At 43.2% G+C, this 27280-nt stretch overlaps 1 protein-coding gene across 2 annotated transcripts in view; it reads left to right on the top strand.

Moving 5' to 3' along the window:
- The window catches only part of LOC135030952 (NADPH--cytochrome P450 reductase), a 170142-nt gene that overhangs the window by 82377 nt on the left and 60485 nt on the right, over positions 1-27280 (top strand). Inside the window, exons 2-4 of one of the 2 annotated variants that reach the window (XM_063953975.1) lie at positions 9323-9527; positions 26513-26561; positions 26711-26839. In XM_063953975.1, the coding sequence (XP_063810045.1) occupies positions 9323-9527; positions 26513-26561; positions 26711-26839 (383 nt within the window). Of the gene's footprint in view, positions 1-9322; positions 9528-24665; positions 24746-26512; positions 26562-26710; positions 26840-27280 lie in introns of those variants that run through there. The other variant, XM_063953976.1, reaches the window with a different exon arrangement.

The raw sequence follows: 27280 nt of genomic DNA, 5'->3' as shown, positions 1-27280 counted from the left end.
CCCCGTTTCCCTCAAAAGTATGTGAATCGGCAGCTATACCGTCGATTCACGTACTATTCGACAAGTCGAATTCCCCCGACTTGTCGAATAAAAATGCTGGGGATTGAATAGGTCGAATCACGATTCGACCTTAAGTCGAAAACTGACGTCTTTTCGACAGACTGCAGCTTTCGACACTAATTGAATATACCCCTAAATTCTGTAATCATGCTCTAATCCAGCCCATTATGGTAATTCTGTTTACATCGGACATGACTGTAACCAGAATCTGGAGAGTGTGTACGGTGGTACAATCATTTTCTTGCAATAGTTTGGATGGGAGGAGATCGAACGTCACAAGTAAAATTGTATAGGTGTGTGTACGTGCATATCTGCTGTAGTTTGAGGACGTTTGATCATGAGTAGGGTCGATCGAATGCTCGAATGAAAAGCTTGATTGTATAGGTGTGTGCCCAGCTTAACACAGGACATTTATTTTATGGATTTTTTTCCCCTTGTATTTTAGGGTTTTTGGTTTTTTTTTCTGTCTTTAATTTACCTGTTTATAAAAGGCCTAACAAATTTTATGTTGCTGTCCAATATTTTATGATAATGTTGTGATAATGTTCTCATTTATTGAGTCAAGGTTGGACTCTTACCGGAGGTCTACTGAAAGATATGTGATTTCTTGGAAGCCAGTGGTATTGCAAAGTTAGTTCTGTTTTTGTCCAAAATGTATGTGCTAGTCTTGCATGTTAAAAGTGGCGTAATGTCATGAAGTTGAGGTATTTTTGCATACATACAGCTAGTTGTACGAAAGCTTCTATATTGTAAATGCTCTGTGATGTGCTCCATTCATCATTCTCATTTTTTAAAATCTGAGATACCACTGACGTCTCATGTTTACGTTTTATCTCCAATCCTGGCTTTCCCCATACTGTAGTAAGAGGATCTTCATTCATCATACTGACAGTGGTAACCTACACTACATTAAGGGGCTAATTAAGGTTGGATCCCAAATCTGCTTGTTCAACTGGGGGAGGCTTCGGTCAGTGCTGGGCGGCCTGGCCCAGCGATGGCCGGCCCCCAGCATGCGATCCAAAGGATAGCACATTCTGCTGATTAGCTTTTCAGAGCCGCTATCCCCCTCACCAGAGTAATCTTGAATGCGCTAGTAATATGGGGGGAAATTTACTAAGGTGGGAGTTTTTTTTTGTTTTTTTTTGTTTTTTTTTAGAACTGCAGAAAGAATCTGGTTGCTATCTATTATCTTTTTATAGAAGCAGCTAATTAAAGGTACAGAAGTATTTGGGGACCTATTGATGAATATGTCCAATAGTATATAATGTAGCAAACTTTGTCTAGTAGGTTTAGGTCTTTAGACTAAAGAATAAAAGTGATGGGTGATTCTCTACTGTAACCTAAAGCATATGGTCCTATTTTAGCCTTTTATAAATATGCTCCAAAAATGTCTGGTTTGCAATAGTTTTACATTCTTATCTCATAGGGGAGGCTTCAGTAATAGTGGATCAGAGAGTGATCCCATGTGGAACATCACACGCAATAAATTAATGATTTATTTTTCAGGAGCAAAACTTACTGCATTACCACCAAGGTGGTTTATTGGCTTTATATTCACAATCTGTATAGTATTTATTTGCTTGTCCATATATTACTTGCCAGTGATTCAGTCTTGTTTAACATTCCCATGTGTTCGATTTATCCAACGTTCTACTCTGTATCTGACTACACATGTCGTTTTTAATTCTACTGTATTAATGCAAAACCCTAATAAAATATACTGCCTTACCGCCATGCTAGGTAACAAAAGGTACAGGCCTTGGCTTGAATGGACATCAGAGGAGTCCAGCATTCGTTGCACATGTTGGAAGCTACTATTTGTATTTAATATAGTGACATGTTTGTAATATTCTTCGAGCACTATCTAGAAAGATAAGTGACTCCAGGACATAACACTACAAGACTCTCCTTAAGCATTTGTGCCAAAGTTGTAACATGATTCAGGGACAGAGACTACTCGAGTTCTGTCTGGCAAACACAAATCACTGCAGGGAGGAGCCACAAGTTATGAAAGTACACAGTTTGTAGGCTCCAGTGATAGGCAAGGCGCCAGTGCAGCGCTCTAACCTTCAGAAGGGTCGCACATTACCCTTAATCTCTGTAATAAGCTAAAACAATACATTTAATTAACGGAAATGACCACACCGCGTAATAACATCTGAGCACGCATTTTAATGTAAGCCAAGCAAGAGTTACAGGCTATGACAAATCCAAACCGTTCATTGTGGTAGGGTCTAAAGCTGAAAAACATACCGACAGGAGAACTGCGGCCCTAGCACCGCCACTGGCTTATATTCTCTTGCAGTGGGTAGCCTGCTCATGAACGATGAGCATTTTCTTGACTCGCATTGTGCTGAGTAACTGTTGCATACAGAAATCCTGTCTCAATCAGTGACTTACCAGAGGATTGCCTTGTCAGACAGAAAACCATGTTAGATTTGTGTGGTCATGCGGTTTCCTTCCTTATTTTTATTTTGAAGCTGTAGCATGATTCAGTAGATTCTGAGAAAGTGCATATGTGCGTGTTTCCGTAGATTTCGTTATTCTTATTTTGCCAAAGATTGTGCATGAAATGATTCACTGTTTGCGTAGTTGCCAGTTTTGGGTGACGTGTAATTTTAATCTGAAGCTGAATATTGCTTTTGTATATGAATCAAGATTCAATATCCTTTGAGAGGTCCAAGGGCCTCTCTTTTAAAGGTTATACATTATATTAAAAGTTAATCTTTTCTTTTTTTTTTTAAATTAAGTATTCTTTCCTAAGCTTTGTAATTTCTCTACTGAGGTGAACATTTTAAATGAATAATTGGGCAAAATGAAGTGATCTGTATAATCACGTAGCCCCGCAGTGCAAGAAAATCTCTCAACAACTGTACTGCGACCTTGGCTCCATGGCTAAATGAAGGGATTACCTTGACCAACCTCAAGCACTGATTTGCATTCTTAATGCTTTTTACGTTCTGACACTAAATGATGTGTCATGTTTCCACAGCAATAACTGGATTTGACATAATATATAATTTTTCTCTTAAAGCGAAGGATATATTTTTACTTTCTCTGACGTCCTAGTGGATGCTGGGGACTCCGTAAGGACCATGGGGAATAGACGGGCTCCGCAGGAGACTGGGCACTCTAAAAGAAAGATTTGGTACTATCTGGTGTGCACTGGCTCCTCCCTCTATGCCCTTCCTCCAGACCTCCGTTAGATTTCTGTGCCCGGCCGAGCTGGATGCACACTAGGGGCTCTCCTGAGCTCCTAGAAAGAAAGTATATGTTAGGTTTTTTATTTTACAGTGAGAACTGCTGGCAACAGGCTCACTGCAACGAGGGACTAAGGGGAGAAGAAGCGAACCTACCTGCTTGCAGCTAGCTTGGGCTTCTTAGGCTACTGGACACCATTAGCTCCAGAGGGATCGACCGCAGGACCCGTCCTTGGTGTCCGTTCCCGGAGCCGCGCCGCCGTCCCCCTTACAGAGCTAGAAGCATGAAGATGGTCCGGAAAATCGGCGGCAGAAGACTTCAGTCTTCACCAAGGTAGCGCACAGCACTGCAGCTGTGCGCCATTGCTCCTCATACACACTTCACACTCCGGTCACTGAGGGTGCAGGGCGCTGGGGGGGGGGGGGGGGGGGCGCCCTGCCCTGCCCTGCCCTGCCCTGCCCTGCCCTGCCCTGCCCTGCCCTGGGCAGCAATAAAAACACCTTGGCTGGCAAAATAACCACAATATATAGCCCCAGAGGCTATATATGTGGTAATTACCCCTGCCAGAATCCATAAAAAAGCGGGAGAAAAGTCCGCTGAAAAAGGGGCGGAGCCATCTCCCTCAGCACACTGGCGCCATTTCTCCCTCACAGTTCCGCTGGAAGGAGGCTCCCTGGCTCTCCCCTGCAGTCTACACTACAGAAAGGGTAAAAAAGAGAGGGGGGGCACTAAATTTAGGCGCAGTTTAACTTATAGCAGCTATAAGGGGACATAATTCAGTTAGTCCCTGCATTATATAGCGCTCTGGTGTGTGCTGGCATACTCTCTGTCTCCCCAAAGGGCTTTTGTGGGGTCCTGTCTCCTTTAAGAGCATTCCCTGTGTGTGTGCGGTGTGTCGGTACGGCTGTGTCGACATGTTTGATGAGGAGGCTTATGTGGAGGCAGAGCAGATGCCTATAAATGTGAGGTCACCCCCTGCGGGGCAGACACCGGAGTGGATGGACTTATGGAAGGAATTACGTGCAAGTGTCGACTCCTTACATAAAAAATTTGACGACATGCCAAATGCGGGACAGCTGGCTTCTCATCTTGTGCCTGCCCAGACAACTCAAAGGCCATCAGGGGCTCTAAAGCGCCCACTACCTCAGATGGCAGACACAGATGTCGACACGGATACTGATGCCAGTGTCGATGACGATGAGTCAAATTTAATGTCCACTAGGGCCATTCGTTGCATGATTGAGGCAATGAAAGAGGTATTACACATTTCTGATATAAACCCAGATACCTCAAAAAAGGGTATTATGTTTTGGGAGAAAAAACTACCAATAGTTTTTCCCCCATCTGAAGAATTAAATGAAGTGTGTGAAGAAGCGTGGGCTTTCCCCGATAAAAAATTGGTGATTTCAAAAAAATTACTAATGGCGTTCCCTTTCTCGCCAGAGGATAGGTCACGTTGGGAAACTCCCCCTAGGATGGATAAAGCGCTCACACGTTTGTCAAAAAAGGTGGCACTACCGTCTCCGGATACGCCCGCCCTAAAGGAACCTACTGATAGAAAGCAGGAGGCTATCCTGAAGTCTATATATACACACACTGGTGTTATACTGAGACCAGCTATTGCCTCAGCGTGGATGTGCAGTGCTGCTGCTGCTTGGTCAGATTCTCTGTCGGAAAATATTGACACCCTAGACAGGGACACTATATTGCTAACCGTAGAGCGTATAAAAGACTCAGTCTTATACATGAGAGATGCACAGAAGGAGATCTGCCGGCTGGCATCTAGAATAAGTGCATTGTCCATTTCTGCTAGGAGAGGCTTATGGACTCGGCAGTGGACAGGGGATGCAGATTCAAAAAGGCACATGGAAGTTTTGCCTTATAAGGGTGAGGAGTTATTCGGGGATGGTCTCTCAGACCTTGTTTCCACAGCAACAGCTGGGAAGTCAGCATTTTTGCCCCATGTCCCCTCACAGCCTAAGAAAGCGCCGTATTATCAGGTACAGTCCTTTCGACCCCAGAAAAACAGGCGGGGAAAAGGCGGGTCCTTTCCGTCTAGAGGCAGAGGAAGGGGAAAAAAGCTGCAGCAAACAGCAGGTTCCCAGGAACAAAAGTCCTCCCCCGCTTCTTCCAAATCCGCCGCATGACGGTGGGGCTCCACAGGCGGAGCCAGGTACGGTGGGGGGCCGCCTCAAAAATTTCAGCGATCAGTGGGTTCGCTCACGGGTGGATCCCTGGATCCTTCAAGTAGTATCTCAGGGGTACAAGCTGGAATTCGAGGCGTCTCCCCCCCGCCGTTTCCTCAAATCTGCCTTGCCGACAACTCCCTCGGGCAGGGAGGCTGTGCTAGAGGCAATTCACAAGCTGTATTCCCAGCAGGTGATAGTCAAGGTACCCCTACTAAAACAAGGACAGGGTTACTATTCCACACTGTTTGTGGTACCGAAACCGGACGGTTCGGTGAGACCCATTTTAAATTTGAAATCCTTGAACACATACATAAAAAGATTCAAGTTCAAGATGGAATCGCTCAGGGTGGTTATTGCAAGCCTGGACGAGGGGGATTACATGGTATCCCTGGACATCAAGGATGCTTACCTGCATGTCCCCATTTACCTTCCTCACCAGGAGTACCTCAGATTTGTGGTACAGGATTGCCATTACCAATTCCAGACACTGCCGTTTGGACTGTCCACGACACTGAGGGTGTTTACCAAGGTAATGGCAGAAATGATGATACTCCTTCGAAAAAAGGGAGTTTTAATTATCCCGTACTTGGACGATCTCCTAATAAAGGCGAGGTCCAAGGAGCAGTTGCTGGTCGGAGTAGCACTATCTCGGGAAGTGCTACAACAGCATGGCTGGATTCTAAACATTCCAAAGTCGCAGCTGGTTCCTTCCACACGCCTACTGTTCCTGGGGATGGTTCTGGACACAGAACAGAAAAAAGTGTTTCTCCCGGAGGAGAAAGCTAGGGAGCTGTCGACTCTAGTCAGAGACCTCCTGAAACCAAAACTGGTATCGGTGCATCACTGCACACGAGTCCTGGGAAAAATGGTGGCTTCATACGAAGCAATTCCATTCGGCAGGTTCCATGCAAGGACCTTCCAGTGGGACCTCTTGGACAAGTGGTCGGGATCACATCTTCAGATGCATCGACTGATAACCCTGTCTCCAAGGACCAGGGTGTCTCTACTGTGGTGGCTGCAGAGTGCTCATCTTCTAGAGGGCCGCAGATTCGGCATACAGGACTGGGTCCTGGTGACCACGGATGCCAGCCTTCGAGGCTGGGGGGCAGTCACACAGGGAAGAAATTTCCAGGGACTTTGGTCAAGTCAGGAGTCGTCCCTACACATAAATATTCTGGAACTGAGGGCCATTTACAATGCCCTAAGTCAGGCAAGGCCCCTGCTTCAAAACCAGCCGGTACTGATCCAATCAGACAACATCACGGCAGTCGCCCATGTAATCCGACAGGGCGGCACAAGAAGCAGGATGGCGATGGCAGAAGCCACAAGGATTCTCTGATGGGCGGAAAATCACGTACTAGCACTGTCAGCAGTGTTCATTCCGGGAGTGGACAACTGGGAAGCAGACTTCCTCAGCAGACACGACCTACACCCGGGAGAGTGGGGACTTCATCCAAAAGTCTTCCAACTGTTGATAAACCGTTGGGAAAGGCCACAGGTGGACATGATGGCGTCCCGCCTCAACAAAAAGCTAAAGAGATATTGCGCCAGGTCAAGGGACCCTCAGGCGATAGCTGTGGACGCTCTAGTGACACCGTGGGTGTACCAGTCGGTTTATGTGTTCCCTCCTCTGCCTCTCATACCAAAGGTACTGAGAATAATAAGAAGGCGAGGAGTAAGAACGATACTCGTGGTTCCGGATTGGCCAGGAAGAACTTGGTACCCAGAACTTCAAGAAATGATATCAGAGGACCCATGGCCTCTACCGCTCAGACAGGATCTGCTACAGCAGGGGCCCTGTCTGTTCCAAGACTTACCGCGGCTGCGTTTGACGGCATGGCGGTTGAATTCCGGATCCTAAAGGAAAAGGGCATTCCGGAGGAAGTCATTCCTACGCTGATAAAAGCCAGGAAAGAAGTAACCGCAAACCATTATCACCGTATTTGGCGGAGATATGTTGCGAGGTGTGAGGCCAGGAAGGCCCCTACAGAGGAATTTCAGCTGGGTCGTTTTCTGCACTTCCTACAGTCGGGAGTGACTATGGGCCTAAAATTAGGTTCCATTAAGGTCCAGATTTCGGCTCTATCGATTTTCTTCCAGAAAGAACTGGCTTCACTGCCTGAAGTTCAGACTTTTGTAAAGGGAGTGCTTCATATTCAGCCCCCTTTTGTGCCTCCTGTGGCACCTTGGGATCTCAATGTGGTGTTGAGTTTCCTGAAATCACATTGGTTTGAGCCACTTAAAACTGTGGATTTGAAATATCTCACATGGAAAGTGGTCATGTTATTGGCCTTGGCTTCGGCCAGGCGGGTGTCAGAATTGGCGGCTTTGTCATGTAAAAGCCCTTATCTGATTTTCCATATGGATAGGGCAGTATTGAGGACTCGTCCCCAGTTTCTCCCTAAGGTGGTATCAGCTTTTCACTTGAACCAACCTATTGTAGTGCCTGCGGCTACTAGGGACTTGGAAGATTCCAAGTTACTGGACGTAGTCAGGGCCTTAAAAATGTATGTTTCCAGGACGGCTGGAGTCAGGAAAACTGACTCGCTTTTTATCCTGTATGCACCCAACAAAATGGGTGCTCCTGCTTCTAAGCAGACTATTGCTCGCTGGATTTGTAGCACAATTCAGCTCGCGCATTCTGCGGCTGGATTGCCGCATCCTAAATCAGTAAAAGCCCATTCCACAAGGAAGGTGGGCTCATCTTGGGCGGCTGCCCGAGGGGTCTCGGCTTTACAACTTTGCCGAGCTGCAACTTGGTCAGGGGCAAACACGTTTGCTAAATTCTACAAATTTGATACCCGGGCTGAGGAGGACCTTGAGTTCTCTCATTCGGTGCTGCAGAGTCATCCGCACTCTCCCGCCCATTTGGGAGCTTTGGTATAATCCCCATGGTCCTTACGGAGTCCCCAGCATCCACTAGGACGTCAGAGAAAATAAGATTTTACTCACCGGTAAATCTATTTCTCGTAGTCCGTAGTGGATGCTGGGCGCCCATCCCAAGTGCGGATTGTCTGCAATACTTGTATATAGTTATTGCCTAACTAAAGGGTTATTGTTGAGCCATCTGTTGAGAGGCTCAGTTAAATTTCATACTGTTAACTGGGTATAGTATCACGAGTTATACGGTGTGATTGGTGTGGCTGGTATGAGTCTTACCCGGGATTCAAAATCCTTCCTTATTGTGTCAGCTCTTCCGGGCACAGTATCCTAACTGAGATCTGGAGGAGGGGCATAGAGGGAGGAGCCAGTGCACACCAGATAGTACCAAATCTTTATTTTAGAGTGCCCAGTCTCCTGCGGAGCCCGTCTATTCCCCATGGTCCTTACGGAGTCCCCAGCATTAACTACGGACTACGAGAAATAGATTTACCGGTGAGTAAAATCTTATTTTTACATACTTTGTTTTCAGTATTGATCACTATACATTTAACAGAAATAGGCAGATATGTGTGACCGTATTGCCTGTCACTCCATTGAGAAGTAATTAATGATTTCTTGTGCACTTACTGTATGTATAAGATATAGTTCCTGAGGGGGGAAAAAAACAACGATGGAAACTGCACATGATTTCCATCATATTAACTGTGTTGTGCACTTGTTTTAGTTGGTTTCCTTTTTATTCCTGAATGTTTTATCCACTTGCATAGCTCTGCTGCAGAGTTTCCTGTTTTTTTGTGCATTTGCTCGACAGACTAGTTCCTTTTCTCATGCCCCAGAAATATGTACTAATGTTATGCGTGAACGTTCCATGAGATGAATGTCTCAGCCGTAACCAGCACTGTACCGATTTTGTATATGTTTTACACTGCACACAGCCAGAGCTTTTACTACTGTGTGTTAAAATATTGTACTTTTTTTTTGTTCTTTAGAGTCTAAAAAAGAAATGGGCGACTCCTGCGTAAATAAAGACTTGTGCCACTCTGAAGATGGGAGCGGCTCTGCTGAAGAGCCCATGTTTGGTATGGCAGACATGTTCCTTTTCTCTCTCATTGTTGGCCTGCTGACTTACTGGTTCTTCTTCCGCAAAAAGAAAGAGGAGACCTCGGTTGAGTTCACTAAAATTCAACCCACAGTGTAAGATATTTTTTTTTTTTTCCCTTTCTCTTTCAACTGCAAAATTGTAATTGCAGAATGCACGTATAAGACTTATCATACCAGCAACAAATATGCAAAGTGCAATATGCAAGATCATTTTATTGAGATATGATTACAGTACACACATTTATATTGTGCTGTGGGTGGCATTACTTATAATTTCTGATTGTGGAGAGATTGGCAAGATGCACCTAAGGCATACTTGCCTACCTGACCCTCTCCATGAGGGAGAAAATGCTCTGTTCCTGGACTTTCCTAGTAATGTATGATTGCCATCACCTGTGGTGAGCTAGTTAATTGATAAGAAAGGTGTTTCACCACAGGTGATGGCAATCATACATTACCAGGAAAGTCCAGGAACAGAGCATTTTCTCCCTCATGGAGAGGGTCAGGTAGGCAAGTATGACCTAAGGATTGCAGAGCAGCTACAAGCATCTAAAGCACAGGTTCTCAAACTCGGTCCTCAGGACCCCACACAGTGCATGTTTTGCAGGTGTCCTCACAGAATTGCAAGTGAAATAATTAGCTCCACCTGTGGACCTTTCAAAATGTCAGTGAGTAATTAATACACCTGTGCACTTGCTGGGTTACCTGCAAAACATGCACTGTGTGGGGTCCTGAGGACAGAGTTTGAGAACCCCTGATCTAAAGCATAGGTTCTCAAACTCGGTCCTCAGGACCCCACACGGTGCATGTTTTGCAGGTCTCCTCACAGAATCACAAGTGAAATAATTAGCTCCACCTGTGGACCTTTGACAATGTGTCAGTGAGTAATTAATACACCTGTGCACCTGCTGGGTTACCTGCAAAACATGCCCTGTGTGGGGTCCTGAGGACCGAGTTTGAGAACCCCTGATCTAAAGGAATGGATTTTAAAGAAATTGCATCCAAGCTAATGTTTTGTCTGCTCTTAAGGTGCTTTCAGTGTTAATGGGAGGACTCTGTTATTGAACTTGTACATGTGTAAGGTCTGACCTGCCGTGACTCCTTTCTACTATGTTATGACATCAATATCCATATTTAAATTGGCTATAGAACTGCTTATTATGCAGTTAAAGAAAACACAGGAAACCTGTAGATGCTGCCATCTTACAGTATGTCAATTTGAACGTCAATTTATTTAGAAATTGTGCACCTTTTAAAATGTACACCTGTACCAAATCGGGTGCAAAACAAGGGGATCTCATGATCAATTTAACATAGTCCCGAATTACCGGATTAGTGACCTACTAATATAAATTTAGATCCTTCTCTTCACAGTATATTTATAAACTTTCTGACTGTGAACCATTCAAGTGCATACATATGAGACACATTTACCTTATAATGTTACAAGGGTTAACATGAGGGACATAATTAGATACAGTCCCCTATGATTTCCAGTCTCAAGACCTGCTGTATACACAGATACATAACAACTAGAGTTATTTTGTTGCAGATCTCTAGGAGAATCAAGTTGCATTAAAGGTGGGTACACAATGTGCGATATGCTTCATGAGCGATATCGCACAGTGTGTTCCCTTCCTTCCCAGGCCGCCTTTTCTTGTATTCCACAGCACGGACATTTACACACTTCTCTTTGCCCTCCACCAGCCTATTCCACATAGACATGCTATTAGTTGATCGTGTCTCCACCCTGCTCCTGCTTTCTGCAGATGTATCCTCTGCTTCCTGGTCTGACCACTCTGCAGTTCTTCTAGTAACTGATTTTCAGCTCCCAGTACGTCAACACTGGTGCTGGCACTTTCCCAAAATGCTTTGCTTAAGCAAGTTCATAAATCAATCTACAAGAGGACAGGAGGACTCTGGTGTTAGTACTCTTACGTTTATGAAAAGGTTGTAAAATATTACAGGTTGAGTATCCCATATCCAAATATTCTGAAATACGGAATATTCCGAAATACGGACTTTTTTGAGTGAGATAGTGAAACCTTTGTTTTTTGATCGCTCAATGTACACAAACTTTGTTTAATACACAAAGTTATTAAAAATATTGTATTAAATGACCTTCAGGCTGTGTGTATAAGGTGTATATGAAACATAAATGAATTGTGTGAATGTAGACACACTTTGTTTAATGCACAAAGTTATAAAAAATATTGGCTAAAATTACCTTCAGGCTGTGTGTATAAGGTGTATATGTAACATAAATACATTCTGTGCTTAGATTTTGGTCCCATCACCATGATATCTCATTATGGTATGCAATTATTCCAAAATACGGAAAAATCCCATATCCAAAATACCTCTGGTCCCAAGCATTTTGGATAAGGGAGACTCAACCTGTACTTATAGGTATATATTAAAATAAGGTATCAACCATCTTATTAAAAAGTACAAAATGACATATTAAAATAAGAAATATGTTTGTTTGTAACAGTAAATTATAAGGGGTCAGTCCTATTAGCTGTGGTGATTTCGCAGGTGCAAATCATTGTGGCAGCGAACACACTTTACGGCGGCCCAAATTTGCACAAAAGTGCTCGCTGCCCCATAGTGCTCCCAGGTGATCAGCTAGAACACAACTCCTCCCTTACACTTCCCTCCTCTACGATCTGTGAGATGTTAGAATACTCTGTAGTACGATGGGTGCGCCAGTGGCGATCTTGCCACGGGCAAGCGGTACTTTTGCCCGGGGCGCCGCCTTTCCGGAGGCGCCGGCACCATCCGGAGGGCGCCGCACCAGGACAAGATCCGCCACTGTGCCCCGCTGTGCCCCCCCCGCTTTGAAGGGAACCAGACGCGTAGCGTCTAGTTTCCCTTCACTGAGAGGACCTTAGTTGTGCGGTGCGCGATGACGTCATCGCGCACCGCACAGCAAAGGTCCTCTCCATGAAGGGAAACTAGACGCCACGGTCTAGTTTCCCTTCATGTAGAGGACCTTTGCTGTGCGGTGCGCGATGACGTCATCGCGCACCGCACAGCATAGTGGCACAGACACTAGGGGTCATAATTGACCTCTAATGTCTATGCTGTTCTATGGGAGAGACGTAATAACGTCTCTCCCATAGTCGAGGAGAGGAGAAGAGCGGCGCCGCCGGCGGAGGAGGTCTGCAGCGGTCTGGATCAGGAACGGTGATGGTAAGTATACTTTATTTTATTTTTTCTTTCAGCGTCGCTACAGGGGGCATAAATGGGGGCGTAACTGACCACGCCCCCATTTGAAGCCACGCCCCTATACTTTGCCCGGGGCGCCACAAGGCCAAGAACCGGCCCTGGGGTGTGCAATAAGTTTCCGAATGTGCAGTACATAGTTAGATTAGACACAATCTGACTGGTTGTGAGATGTAATCTCTGACTAAAGTTTTTTTTTTTTAAATGTCAAATCACAGAAACATATATAAGAAGCAATGCACATCGAAGAAGTCACTTCCTTCACAAAATAGTTATAGAGCTCAACCACTGGAGAGCGATTATCTTCTACGACTGCAAGAGGTCTGCAACAGCGTGAGAGTTTTTACTTACTGCGAGCTGCTTTTTGGGAGGAAGCACCGTCCTGAACCACTGTGTTAGAGTGGTTTGCAGAATTTCTGTGCAGGATATGGCACCTGGAAGACTAGGAGCGCTGTAGCCAACCTGTGTCTGCCATCACAGAAGACAACGTTGCTGCCGTGTGGGCCATAGTTGAGGTGGACGCCAGGATGACCACAGCCCAGATAGAGAAGGCTATCGGAATCCATCCAGTTGATGCTCTATGAAAAGCTTGGCCCGATGAATTTTGGATCTACAGTTTTGACCCCAAGACCAGTTGGCCTAGTGGACCCCAGTTGGAGTTACCCTGCCACAAAAGTTCCGATGTTAGCTCAGTATGGCCAAGCAGATGTTGGCTGTTTTTGTGACCAGGACTGGTCATGTGGCTACCATACCACTCATGCAGCGGCGCAACGTCACTTGGGATTGGTACACCAGCCAATGCCTTCTGCAAATGCTTGAAGCCAGTTCCAGGGGCCATCCAAAAACTTGCACTAGTGGTGCTCTTCTCTAGCACTACAAGTCCCGGAAAGTGGTGAATTTTCTGGCCCATGAATGCATCCAGGAGCTTGGCCATTTGCCGTACAGTTCAGACCTGGCCCCCTGCAAATTCTTTGCGTTCCCACAAATCAAGCTCATGATGTGTGGTATTTGTTTTGAGTCAAGCTGCAGTGGAGACCTTGATCCAGCATATAGAAGACATTCCTGCTTCGGACGGGTCCAGCTGCTCCACTGAGTGGTTTGGGAACATGCAACTTTGCGTAGACTCCTCTGGTGAATAATTTAAAAAAATGTAATGTTCACTGTGTTTGTAAATCTAATACTTTTTGTACATTTGGAAACTTATTCCACACCCCTCGTAGAGCTGCTGGAATCCTCCATTGCCTCACTATCTGCTCTCTGCCAACTGTTCCCTAAAACGAAAGCTTCCATAAAACCCTTAGAATTTAAAATCCAATTCAATTATATTCTTTTCACAAAATCATCCAACAGTTTTACGAAAGTTGACTATGCGGACTCTCTTCTTGCCTGTAAAGTGTTCTCGAAAACCCTGTTAAAATAATAATTGTAATAGGACTTCCCCAGTGAAGGACCCCACTGGGATTCCTCATTATGACCCTCAAAATATAGCAGATTGGTTACACACCATTTATCTGATGTCCTTTACTGGTGAAATTGTGACTTGCATGTTGACCTGTCCCACATTTTGGTGGTCCTGTCCCAAATTATAGTTGCATTGGAGCAAAGTTCTTAATTTAATTACTGCTATTCCCCAAGTCACCCGCCTAACTAATCCTTTTTTCTACGTTCCACTTTCCATCTTTCCTCTAGTTTACAAACCTTCAAGTGTTCCCTGAAAACTTAACTCTTCAGCAAGCTTATCAAATGACTGAACCACCCAAAATAAGCTATTCTTCCCAATTGCATCTACCTTACACAGTCCACACACAACTTTACACTTGCACATCCTGATTGCTCCAGGCCAGCATTGCTTGTAAACCAGTGGTGTGCGGTTATGTCAATGGCTGGGGAGGTGTCAAGTGAAGCCCCGTCCTCAGGGCCAGATTATAGGACAGGGGGCTGGATGAAGAGGGCTCCCAGGTGCCCTCACATGGAGTCCCTCACACTGCAGAAAATATTGCCCTGATCTGGACAGTTCACAGCAGCATCACATACATGATGTAATATGCTGCTATTTCAGTGCACTGAAGGCATAGCAGTGGCGGGCAGTGGGCATTCAGGTAGGGAGATTGTCAGTTGTATAGGTGGGGTTGTAAATTTTGTTAGGTGTTGGAAGGGGCAGGGGGGTTGCCAATTTTATTGGTAGGATTGGGGGGTTGTCCTTTTATTGTTGGGTCTGGCGTGCAGTGGGCCCCCTTAAACCTCAATCTTGCCCAACCCGCCCTGCATTATAAATTTATAAAAATGCTGCATCGCCAGAGGGGGAGACCTGGGGCGGAGGAACTGCTGTATTACTGAGTAGCTGAGTACCAGCCGCAGCAACAAAGCAACAGGTCATAAAGTTTATTGGATTATGTGGAACCAACCCCCGTGGACATGCTGTAGCTGGCATCCTTCCACCAGCCCCTCATCGATCCCTCTCCCCTTACATTTTGTCTTTTTCCAAGGCCTTACTTGGATGATGGCAGCCCGGGTCAGAGGACATGGAGAGAGGAGAGGGAGACTGTGGGGGGGGAGACAGACAGGAGCTCCGCTGCAGCGGCTATGTATCCAGATGCAAGTAGCAGCAACTGAAACAGCTGCCGCGCAGCAACAACAATAAAAGAATGATAAAAATAATAATTCCCCAAAAATGACAGAGGGGGCAGGTGCCTTAGTATCCCTCCCTTCCCCTCACCAGGTCCACCATGCGGCTGCACTGCGCTACTGCACTAGGAGGAGGTTAATGTGGGATCCGCTGTCCAATCACATTTGCCTCGCTGACAGGGGTGTGGTTTGATGTGGGCTGTAAGCCCATCCCTGTCAGTGAGGCACAAATACTAGTGGCGCTTCCTCCACTTTTTTCAATAGGCTTTTACAGTGGGGCAGATGTATTAAGCCTGGGGACGGCATAAGGAAGTGATAAACAAGTGATAAGTGCAAGGTGATAAATGTACCAGCCAATCTGCTCCTAACTCTTATGTAACAGAAAAATACAGTCTCACTTTCTGCGCTCCAAATGTCCCCTTGTTTTAAATGATCCTCACAGCGATGTCATGATATACATAAAGAAAAAGAAAAACAAAATACAATAGTGTAATCCTGTATAGGCACTACAGTTCTTTCCACTGTGTAAAAGGGAAACTAGGTGGTGAAGATGGTCCCAGAAAAGAGATACAATGTCCACCTTCTTATGGGGTCACCCAAAAGTGATGCCGTGAAGATACGGTATAGAATCCTTACGTGTATGCTTACTTGAAAAAGTGAGATAGAAAGCACACAAAGGTTTCTTTTCCGTGGATTTTATTTTCTCTTTCGCCCGTATGATGAGTGTGGATATCACTCATATGGTGAGTATGTAATTAAAAAAGGGAAGCCAATTAGGGCAAAGGAAACCCTTTTTATTAAAATTTACAAATGAAACACAAATAGACAACCGGTCATACCATTTTGGGGGGCAGAGATGGAATTCAGCTGACATAAAATTATCCGGATATCACAATAATTCGTCATATGCTCCCCTCAATGGATGAACCGGTTAGGACATCAATATTGCACTGTATCAGCGCGTTTCGACGCTCGGCGGCGTCTTTATCAAGATTAAACAGTGTATATGGCTAAAAAAGATATACATGATAATATCAATAAAATATATTAACATCAATTCCAATTTTTTAAAAACATCAATTCTAATTTTAAAAAAGGCATCTCACATCATGTAACATACCACTGATATGTGGACTCTCCTGTGTGGTCAGCTGGATAATGAAATCTCCAATCTGACTTTCCTTAAATAGTGTAAGACCTAATCAATTGGGGATTAATTAACCCATAAATTTTAGTTCCCCTATGATGGGCACTTAAACTGACCAATCCTGTCCCACTCCTGTGTTGAATCATTTGCATGTTTAGCGCCAAAAGATTTGTATGAGAATGTTTGTCCCGTCTCCATGGTTACGCGTCCGGACAACTTCCGGTACACGTAACTGTATAGTCCAGTACTTAACTCCTTCGCGCGTCACCGCCCCCAGCCTACCAAGCTACGCAATCACTCACGGAACGACCTCCGCTCACGTGACACCAAAATCCCGAGCCTCGTCTCCCGAGGCACACCGCCCCCCGCGTCCAATCAAAACTGGGTATAACAAGCTTGTTACCGCCCCAGGTTTCCAAGGTTACGCGTCCGATCTTAGAAGGGCTTCCGCTTACGTGATCATACAGTCACGTGTTACGCTTCCTAGTATGTGCCGCCCCCCGCGTCCAATCACCAAGGTTACACGGCCGTCTGGGCTGTGTGCAACACATACAACATGACCGGGCTCACGATATGTCATGATTGAACACCATGACATCGTTCCACCCAAATCAGTGGATAATAGAATTGTATTTTAAAACCAATTCCGGTGCAATTACACACATCCCTATTGCAGTAACATTTAAACTGTTCCATATCCCTTTTCCAAAATGGCTGAAACTAATAGGAGTCCATAATACCGGGTGCAGTGAAATTACACACCACCCATACAATATATAGGAGAACAGGCAAAATATGAATTGTTCGGGTACCTTAATAGACAAGACACATGAATCGCATTATTTCCTCCCACTCCATGCGTCATATTCTGATGGCTAAATACAGAGTTATCTATTAACTGAAAATGGAGTCATCTATACTCCACTTGCCCCCCTATATAAATATGGTCCCTGAGCTATAAATAGGTGAAACTCTGACAAAAAAGACCTACCATGATTTACAGAAACCACCTTATGTCAAAATCGTGGTTTAGACCATGGGGTTTAAGGCTGTTAAATTCATATATATTCTTCATTTCAGCCTTCGCTAACCTGTGATCTCTATCCCTTGTTCTCCAATTATTTTGTATCCATTTGATTGCACAAAAACTTCTTAGACCCTTAACTGATTTTTCATGTTTTTCTTTAAAATGTAAAGAAAAGGGATGATTAACATTGCCATTAATAATGTTGCGGCCATGTTCAGCCCACCGATTTTTGACCTGTCGTTTAGTTTTACCTATATACAATAAATTGCATTTGCATATTATGCCATAAATGACATAATCTGTGTGGTAAACTCTGCAAAGCCTGTCCCAGCAGTGAGTCTAAAGTTACTAATTTTGGCTGGGAAAAAAAAGACCATAAAAATAGACGAGTTTATTACCTGTCATACAGATTATGTCATTTATGGCATAATATGCAAATGCAATTTATTGTATATAGGTAAAACTAAACGACAGGTCAAAATTCGGTGGGCTGAACATGTCCGCAACATTATTAATGGTAATGTTAATCATCCCTTTTCTTTACATTTTAAAGAAAAACATGAAAAATCAGTTAAGGGTCTAAGAAGTTTTTGTGCAATCAAATGGATACAAAATAATTGGAGAACAAGGGATAGAGATCACAGGTTAGCGAAGGCTGAAATGAAGAATATATATGAATTTAACAGCCTTAAACCCCATGGTCTAAACCACGATTTTGAAATAAGGTGGTTTCTGTAAATCATGGTAGGTCTTTTTTGTCAGAGTTTCACCTATTTATAGTTTAGGGACCATATTTATAAAGGGGGGCAAGTGGAGTATAGATGACTCCATTTTCAGTTAATAGATAACTCTGTATTTAGCCATCAGAATATGACGCATGGAGTGGGAGGAAATAATGTGATTCATGTGTCTTGTCTATTAAGGTACCCGAACAATTCATATTTTGCCTGTTCTCCTATATATTGTATGGGTGGTGTGTAATTTCACTGCACCCGGTATTATGGACTCCTATTAGTTTCAGCCATTTTGGAAAAGGGATATGGAACAGTTTAAATGTTACTGCAATAGGGATGTGTGTAATTGCACTGGAATTGGTTTTAAAATACAATTCTATTATCCACTGATTTGGGTGGAACGATGTCATGATGTTCAATCATGACTAATCGTGAGCCCGGTCATGTTGTATGTGTTGCACACAGCCCAGACGGCCGTGTAACCTTGGTGATTGGACGCGGGGGGCGGCACATACTAGGAAGCGTAACACGTGACTGTATGATCACGTAAGCGGAAGCCCTTCTAAGATCGGACGCGTAACCTTGGAAACCTGGGGCGGTAACAAGCTTGTTATACCCAGTTTTGATTGGACGCGGGGGGCGGTGTGCCTCGGGAGACGAGGCTCGGGATTTTGGTGTCACGTGAGCGGAGGTCGTTCCGTGAGTGATTGCGTAGCTTGGTAGGCTGGGGGCGGTGACGCGCGAAGGAGTTAAGTACTGGACTATACAGTTACGTGTACCGGAAATTGTCCGGACGCGTAACCATGGAGATGGGACAAACATTCTCATACAAATCTTTTGGCGCTAAACATGCAAATGATTCAACACAGGAGTGGGACAGGATTGGTCAGTTTAAGTGTCCATCATAGGGGAACTAAAATTTATTGGTTAATTAATCCCCAATTGATTAGGTCTTACACTATTTAAGGAAAGTCAGACTGGAGATTTCATTATCCAGCTGACCACACAGGAGAGTCCACATATCAGTGGTATGTTACATGATGTGAGATGCCTTTTTTAAAATTAGAATTGATGTTTTTAAAATTGGAATTGATGTTAATATATTTTATTGATATTATCATGAATATCTTTTTTAGCCATATACACTGTTTAATCTTGATAAAGACGCCGCCGAGCGTCGAAACGCGTTGATACAGTGCAATATTGATGTCCTAACCGGTTCATCCATTGAGGGGAGCATATGACGAATTATTGTGATATCCGGATAATTTTATGTCAGCTGAATTCCATCTCTGCCCCCCCAAAATGGTATGACCGGTTGTCTATTTGTGTTTCATTTGTAAATTTTAATAAAAAGGGTTTCCTTTGCCCTAATTGGCTTCCCTTTTTTAATTACATACTCACCATATGAGTGATATCCACACTCATCATACGGGCGAAAGAGAAAATAAAATCCATGGAAAAGAAACCTTTATGTGCTTTCTATCTCACTTTTTCAAGTAAGCATACACGTAAGGATTCTATACCGTATCTTCACGGCATCACTTTTGGGTGACCCCATAAGAAGGTGGACGTCGTATCTCTTTTCTGGGACCATCTTCACCACCTAGTTTCCCCTTTACACAGTGGAAAGAACTGTAGTGCCTATACAGGATTATACTATTGTATTTTGTTTTTCTTTTTGTTTATGTATATCATGACATCGCTGTGAGGATCGTTTAAAACAAGGGGACATTTGGAGCGCAGAAAGTGAGACTGTATTTTTCTGTTACATATTGTCTTTGTAGGTTGGTGACCTATTTGTACTGTCTTCTGCTGCTCCATTTTGCAGCGCCATAGAAAGATTTCTTTATTTATCAGCTCCTAACTCTTAATTTACATATTGGAGCTGATTGGCTGGTGCGTTTATCACCTTGCACTTATCACTGGTTTTATCACTTCCTAATGCCTTCTTCAGGTTAATACATCTGCTCCGCCCCCCAGCTTTATCCCCGTTCCCGTTGTCAGCTGGAGGCACTGCTATCAGTGCCTCCCAAACTAATTAAATGTATTAAAATGATTAGCATAATATAAAGATACTTGTGACACAGAATATGTGTCATAAGTATCTGCTTTTTATTATGTTAATCATTAATGACAGGGGAGGTGCATGTCCCTTCTTGCAACGGGTTCATCCCACCAAGAACCTCTGCAATCTAGCTGGACAGATATGCAATATGTAGCACTTATCCTCATGTATCAAATGCCTGTTTCCCTGTAAAATACCCACTTGTAAGCAGGGCTCTCTTGCCTCTGTCTGCTATTAATGAGTCTTGTTTTATTGCGGTTTTGTTCCCAATTCTAAAGAGCAATGGAATATGTTTGTGTTATATGAGTAACTGTTTATGAATAAAAAAATTCAACTAAAATTCGACTACTGGCATTTAACCAGAGTGGCACTGGCATAGATTCTATGATCTGGCATATTCTCATTCCCAGAATCATTAAGGCCCTGTTTCTGATTTGGAAGTAAAGCAAAAAACATAAAACAAGAAGTGCACCTGGACAATACCATGTTGTACTGCAGGTGGGACATATGTAACGTGCCTGGAGATTTTGATTTGGGTGGGGTGTGTCCAAACTGAAATCTAAATTGCAGTGTAAAAACAAAACTGTCTAACATTTTGTGGGCTACATGCAAAAGCAGCCAGCATTCACCCTGCACAGAAAAAAATTATAAATGTATTTCCTCCCCTTGTATTGCATCATGGTTTGTTCCAGATACAAAGTTACTTGCTTTTTTGCTTTACCCCTTTTACACCGCCAGCATATAACACGGGTTATTGCACATAAGCATGCGCAACCCGTGTTGCTGATTGGTGTATAAGGGTCGAGTAGGAATAATCTGGGTCGGTATTCCAACTCTGGTAGTTTGCAGGGTTCAACACAGGTTCAACCCGGCAAACTGTGCAGTGTAAACAGGAGCCAGGTCGCATTGACCCGGCTTCCCGCATCACTGCTGACGTCACCAACCCGGCAATATGCTGGGTTGGAGACTTCAGTGGAAAAGGGGACTGACGCGGGTCTAAGACTGGTAGCACCAGTGTCAGGCTCCCGGCTGTGACCCGCTATATTAGTGTAAAAGTGGTGTAACAATTGAGAATTAGGCCACACTTGCCTACCTGACCCTCTCCATGAGGGAGAAAATGCTCTGTTCCTGGACTTTCCTGGTAATGTATGATTGCCATCACCTGTGGTGAGCTAGTTAATTGATAAGAAAGGTGTTTCACCACAGGTGATGGCAATCATACATTACCAGGAAAGTCCAGGAACAGAGCATTTTCTCCCTCCTGGAGAGGGTCAGGTAGGCAAGTATGAATTAGGCTCTTAGTCAGGAGTACCAGGCTTGCATAGAGGGAGAAATGCAGTGTTGAGTAGCATAGACCAAGCAATCTCCATACCTCCCAATATGACCCTCTCCAGGAGGGACAGAATGCTCTGCTCCTGGACTTCCCTCTTAATGTATGATTGCTGCAACTGTGCTGAAGCACCCTTCTTATCCATTAACCTGTTCAACACAGGTGCAGACAATCATAAATTAAGAAAAAAGTCCAGAACCAGAGCATTTTGTCCCTCCTGGAGAGTGTCATGTTGGGAGGTATGAATCTCTGTTTTATTGTTCTGTGACGCAGGAGCCACCCCTGGGTTTGGCTGAATAATACCCAGTGATTCCACCTCATTGTGCATGTTCTAACATAAGATTTGGGTGTTGGCATAGGTTATATAATAGCATATTAACACATGCTGTTGTACTCAAAGTTAAAAATAAAATCCATCTTTTCCCTTTTCAGTCTAAAAATAAAATGAGCCGAAAGTGTACATGTACACTGCATCATGGCCCGCACACACATAGACCTAGTGTTGTAAAACTATAATTTATAGATCTGGTGTATTATTATTATTATTATTATTATTATTATTATTATTATTATTATTATTATTATTTTATTATATAAAGGCACTTGTGATTCTACATGAGCCCCAGAAAAGTGACTACCATGGTTTCTTCTTATTAACCATTTTAATGTAATCTACATATACTGCTTGCTTTCTGCCCTTTACTGCTTCTGTGCCATGTTTCTGACCTGATGTTTAACCACTAAAGTACTTGTATTACAGAAACATGTCCACAGATCATGCTGCTGGCTTTCCTGCTGAGTACAACGGCATAAGATGTTTGTGTAAGGGATTCCTTCTGGGTAAGGAGGCCCAGCGGGGAAGGCTGAGATGTGAACTTCTGAGCAGAATGGGATAAATGCCTCACAAAGGAGAGCTCATGTTACAGGATGTGGGAAAGCTAGGAACTGAGAGTTTCAGACTACAGCTGTAGTGCTCAGTGTGATCACTACTGCATATCTTTCCCTCATCTACCGTGTGTTCTAATTTACTATTTATTTTGTTTAGTCTCAAATTTTGACCCAGGCCATTGGATTTGAATAGCTTTTTCTTTTAAAAGCACACACAATCTTTGTATCTTGTTTATCTAAATAAGATTACTCCCATTACTGGGACAAAAAGTGAAAAAGAAAATACAGCAGTAGTGGGTTATTTTCCCGCTTGGAAACCTGCTTATAACCGTAATGAAGACCGCCTACCTAAATTTAATGTACGCTAGGCATGCTTTATTAATTACATATAGCAGTGTACAACTACTTTATTTGTTCCACTGTGCTAATAGTAAATATAGATTCAGATATGCTGTGTTCACACTAATCAGATAACAGCCCATTTACTGTGTGTAGCCATTGAAAACATTGAATGGCACTTAATGTGCTTTGGGTTACCTAGGCATGATGGCACAGAGGTTTACTTTGCTGCCACAGCAAAGAAGTACAGTCTGGTTCCAATGTGACCAAGATGCTACCTGGCGCTGTTGTGTTTATGTTCTTTTACCTACTGTATAAAAACCTAAATTGATACACACACACACACACACACACACACACACACACACACACACACACACACACACACACACACACACACACACACGTAAGTTCCACTGGGGCAGTCAGTGACTAATTGGAGTCAATAAACATTCTCTGATTGGGCAGTGTTGGCACTAAATAGAGGATTGTAATAGGTAGAGCATTTTTACTGAGGGTACATTTCCAGTCTCTTTGCTGCTTTGAAGTGGTCCACCTAGTTACTATAGTGTGATTTTCTTTTTGACCAGCTTTCTTAATGAAAATGTCTTGCCAAGTGCACACATGGGTTCACGCATATAAATTCACTTTTGTGCTTCTCCAGTTGTAAAGCGCAACGGATTTTGCTGCACTATATAAGGAACTGATAATCTTCTGTTCTTGTTTAATCGCATCGTTGGCTAGAAACTTGGTTACCTGGACAGTGTCGGTCAGGGTTCCTCAGTGCTGAATGAGCCTCATAGTCCAGCCATTTATATTCAGCATTTTCAAGCTAGATTACAAAATCATGAAAAACAGAGCTAGTGAGCAAGTTTAGTGCCGCAGCCAAACAATTGTTCTACATCTACAGTGGAATGCAAACGATTACTAAAAGAAATCTGTTACCGTTAAAGGCTCGTACACACTGGCACTTGGAAACTACTTAAAAGCATAGATTAAACGTGGTATTTGTATTACTTAAATACTTTTTATTTATCTGTTTCTGTAGCATAGGGAAAGCATAGAAGTAATTATTTCATTTTGAGTGTATCTGTCTTCCACATTTGTAGCCGAGTTGTACTTTGATAGGTTTTCTTTAATCTTTAGTTCTTTAATTGCTAAATCTGATAATGACTAGAAAGAATTGTTAGGATGGTGGATGTATTTTCCTTTTTATGGCTTGTTAATCTTGCAGTATAGATGCTACATTTTGAGCTCTTTAGTCTAATGCACCAATAACTTGCCATCTAGACCTCTAGGAGGTGTGTGTGTGTGTGGCATAAGGGGGATCCTGACCATGATACAAAACCGTTGCCCAGGAAACCAGATGGTGGAAGGAAGGGGAGTATGGGCTTGCTTGTTCCTCACAGATAAAGAGGAAGAAAGGGGGAGGAGAGGAAGCTGAGGAGCAGTGGATCTTGGGATCTTTCATTCTCCCTTCCCATTCTTCCTTTTTTTTTTTTTTTTATTTCATTCTTGCCAGATGTGAAGGATTCTTTTGCTTTTTCCTCTTGTTTTTTTTTCTCTCCCTGTTTCTCTCTAGTGCTGCCTGAGCGGCTTCAAGTCTATTCTCTGGAGGGATGCACTGAAGAACAGACTTGAAAATCAATAACCAAAATTATTGTAACAGCGTTTGCTGTTTGTCTGCTGCAGCCTTAACCTTTTTTCTTTTCTTTTTTTTTTGTTTGGTCTGATGTAGCCGAGTGTTAGAATATACTCTGAAAATGAAACCACATTTGCACCACCGATTACCTGCTGCTGGGCGTTCAATCTGTTTAGGTTATCCATAAAGCCAATGCTGACTGACCTCCAGAAGAAGCTCAAAGTATTTTTTTTAAAATGGGATGCTTCAGCTCCGTCCCACAAGAGGATGTCATTGTAGTAGGGTGAGTTAGGTTGGGAGGCAGGTCTGAGAGACTTGCACTTGTGAGTTGGGGGAGATGGCATTGATGCAGCGGAGAAAGTTGGACTGAAAATGGCTTTCTTGGTTTTGTTTCCGAAGTTGTTTGAACTTTCTGCTGTGAGAACTGAAGTCTCATGTTTCCTCTCTTGGGGAGTCTCGCTCAGGCATGCTCAGTGTGTTATGTTGTAGCTCTGCTGAAATTCCCAATCCCCTGTTTTTATTTAGTTTGTTTTGCTTCTCTAAACCTAGTTTTACTACTTTTTATTTTATGTTTTTATGTCTTTTGGCTTCTGATCTCAACCATCCTTTTCTTCTGTCCTACCTTTTAGAGGCAACTTTGCTGTGGGAATTTACTTGTAAAAAAAAAAAATATTTTGGAAAATAACAAAGCCATTATCTTTAATCAGTTTTTGTATTCTATATTATTAGTGTAAATACAGAATGAAATTTTTTTGCTATATGTATGTCTACATTGTTTCTTTGAGGGTTTTTTTCCTAAGGTGTTCAATGGGCACCATACCACTAATATTTGAGTAGTGTCTTGCTGATTAAAGTCCCTAAGAGATAATTAGTGACAAATGGCTCAGTCTTGTGCTGGCCACAGACTCTGTAATATTGCATCTGAATTTGGGCAACTGCCTCTGTGTTGCTGTATGTCTTGCTGAAAAATGCCAGAGTTGCCTGATGGTCACTAATGGTATGTTGGTGAATGAAGTCAGAAAATGACTTCAGATGTTGTGCTGCAAGTAATTCAGCTACTTGGTATGAGGCCTGGTCTCCTTCAGTCCTTGTTGTAGCCAGATGGTCTGATAGGTCTGCAGTCTTTGGGGGGTATCTATCTGTGTGACTAACTTAAGGGAGTAGCTATATAATATTATTGCTTGAAACAAACCATTAGGGTCTATACTCTGGTACATAATTGTGTGTGTGTGTGTTTTCTCAAAAGGGATTCATGTTTGCAACTAAGTAGGCATGTATGACTTTTTACTACATTATTATGTCCAGGGTTTTGATATTACACTGGAACAGTGGCAAATAGAGTGGTACTGGACACAAATGAAGACTAATGTAGGAGTAGAGAAGCATTCTGTTAGACAAATGGTCTGGAAATTCATGCATCACCTTTTAAGAACAAAAGCATACTGGTAACAAAATGAATTAGATGTGGACTGATATGAATGCTCATATAGTCTTTGACAAGGGGTGCACAGCATAAGGGCACTGTATAAATGATGGATAATCTAAAATTAGAACTATGACAAGGTTGTTAAAATATTCTTGCATATAGAAATGGCAACAACCGAGGGCATTTGGATAAAAAGGAGTTACTTGAAATATATGGGGGAAGCACCAATTTCAAAGCCAAGACAATTGCTAAGTATGGATAAGGACAACCATGGCACGCTAGGATCATTGTTGTCGAAGAATTCAGCCAGAGATGTTGGAAACAAAAATAAAGAAAATAAACTGTTGAGACAACCTTCTACCAGTAGTTTTGCCAGTGTAATTCCCTATTAACAGTGTGAGTCGATATTGGCTAATTCAGATTTGATTTTCTGTTAGGCAAGTGAACAACGATGGGCTGCATCCTAGTACATATGGGTTTCAGCCTTATATGGCTTAACCACAGTTCTGGAAACAGGTGCACCTCAGGGAGTGGATGCCCATACAATAGATCATCCTTCTACATCTTCATTCTGCTAAGAAATTAGGCTGTGATAATAATGCATTTTCTTCCCTCTACTTGTAGGACATCATCTTCCCGAGAGAGCAGCTTTGTGGATAAGATGAAAAAGACGGTGAGTTATTTTACAAATGACGCAATAGCTCTATAAGCATATATCTGAATAGGCACGTTTGATAGATGGGAAGGCATGGTTTTTCTTTTCATTTGTACGTCCTAAATTCCAATATAACTTTGTTTTTCTTTTTCCCTCCTTGTATGTAGGGGAAAAACATAGTTGTATTTTATGGCTCTCAGACTGGTACTGGAGAGGAGTTTGCCAATCGTCTAGCAAAAGATGCTCACCGTTACGGTATGCGCGGTATGTCTGCTGACCCGGAAGAATTTGAAATGGTAAGTGAATAATTGGGTATGTCTGATGGGGATGTACAGATGGATCCACGGTTATCTTGACTAGTTTTCTGCGCCTAGGCACAACATAATTTATTAGCATAAACCCTTCATCTATTGTTCTCAACTGCAATACAATACAGAGAACAATACAGCAGGGAATTAAGTCATTACAGCAGAGGATTAAGTCCGACTGGCAAGTCTCAGTTAATCCTATTAAAGGTCCAGATAAATGTGGACCCATCTGTAGTTATGTGACCGGAGGTCAGGAGACCCCCAGTCCCAATACTGGTGCCTACATCCCGAACCCTCACTAAAACGACAGCCACTACAATATCCATGTGATGATGGTAGAAAAAGGGTCTTGCCTTGTTATCAGCATGACATTTTTACAAAAGTCATGTAGATTTGTTGTCACTAGTGCACGTTTATATACAGTACTGT

The sequence above is a fragment of the Pseudophryne corroboree genome, chromosome 2 (genome assembly GCF_028390025.1).
Source record: "Pseudophryne corroboree isolate aPseCor3 chromosome 2, aPseCor3.hap2, whole genome shotgun sequence".
In the NCBI taxonomy this organism is placed as follows: domain Eukaryota; kingdom Metazoa; phylum Chordata; class Amphibia; order Anura; family Myobatrachidae; genus Pseudophryne; species Pseudophryne corroboree.
This window is presented reverse-complemented; position numbering and strand designations above follow the sequence as displayed.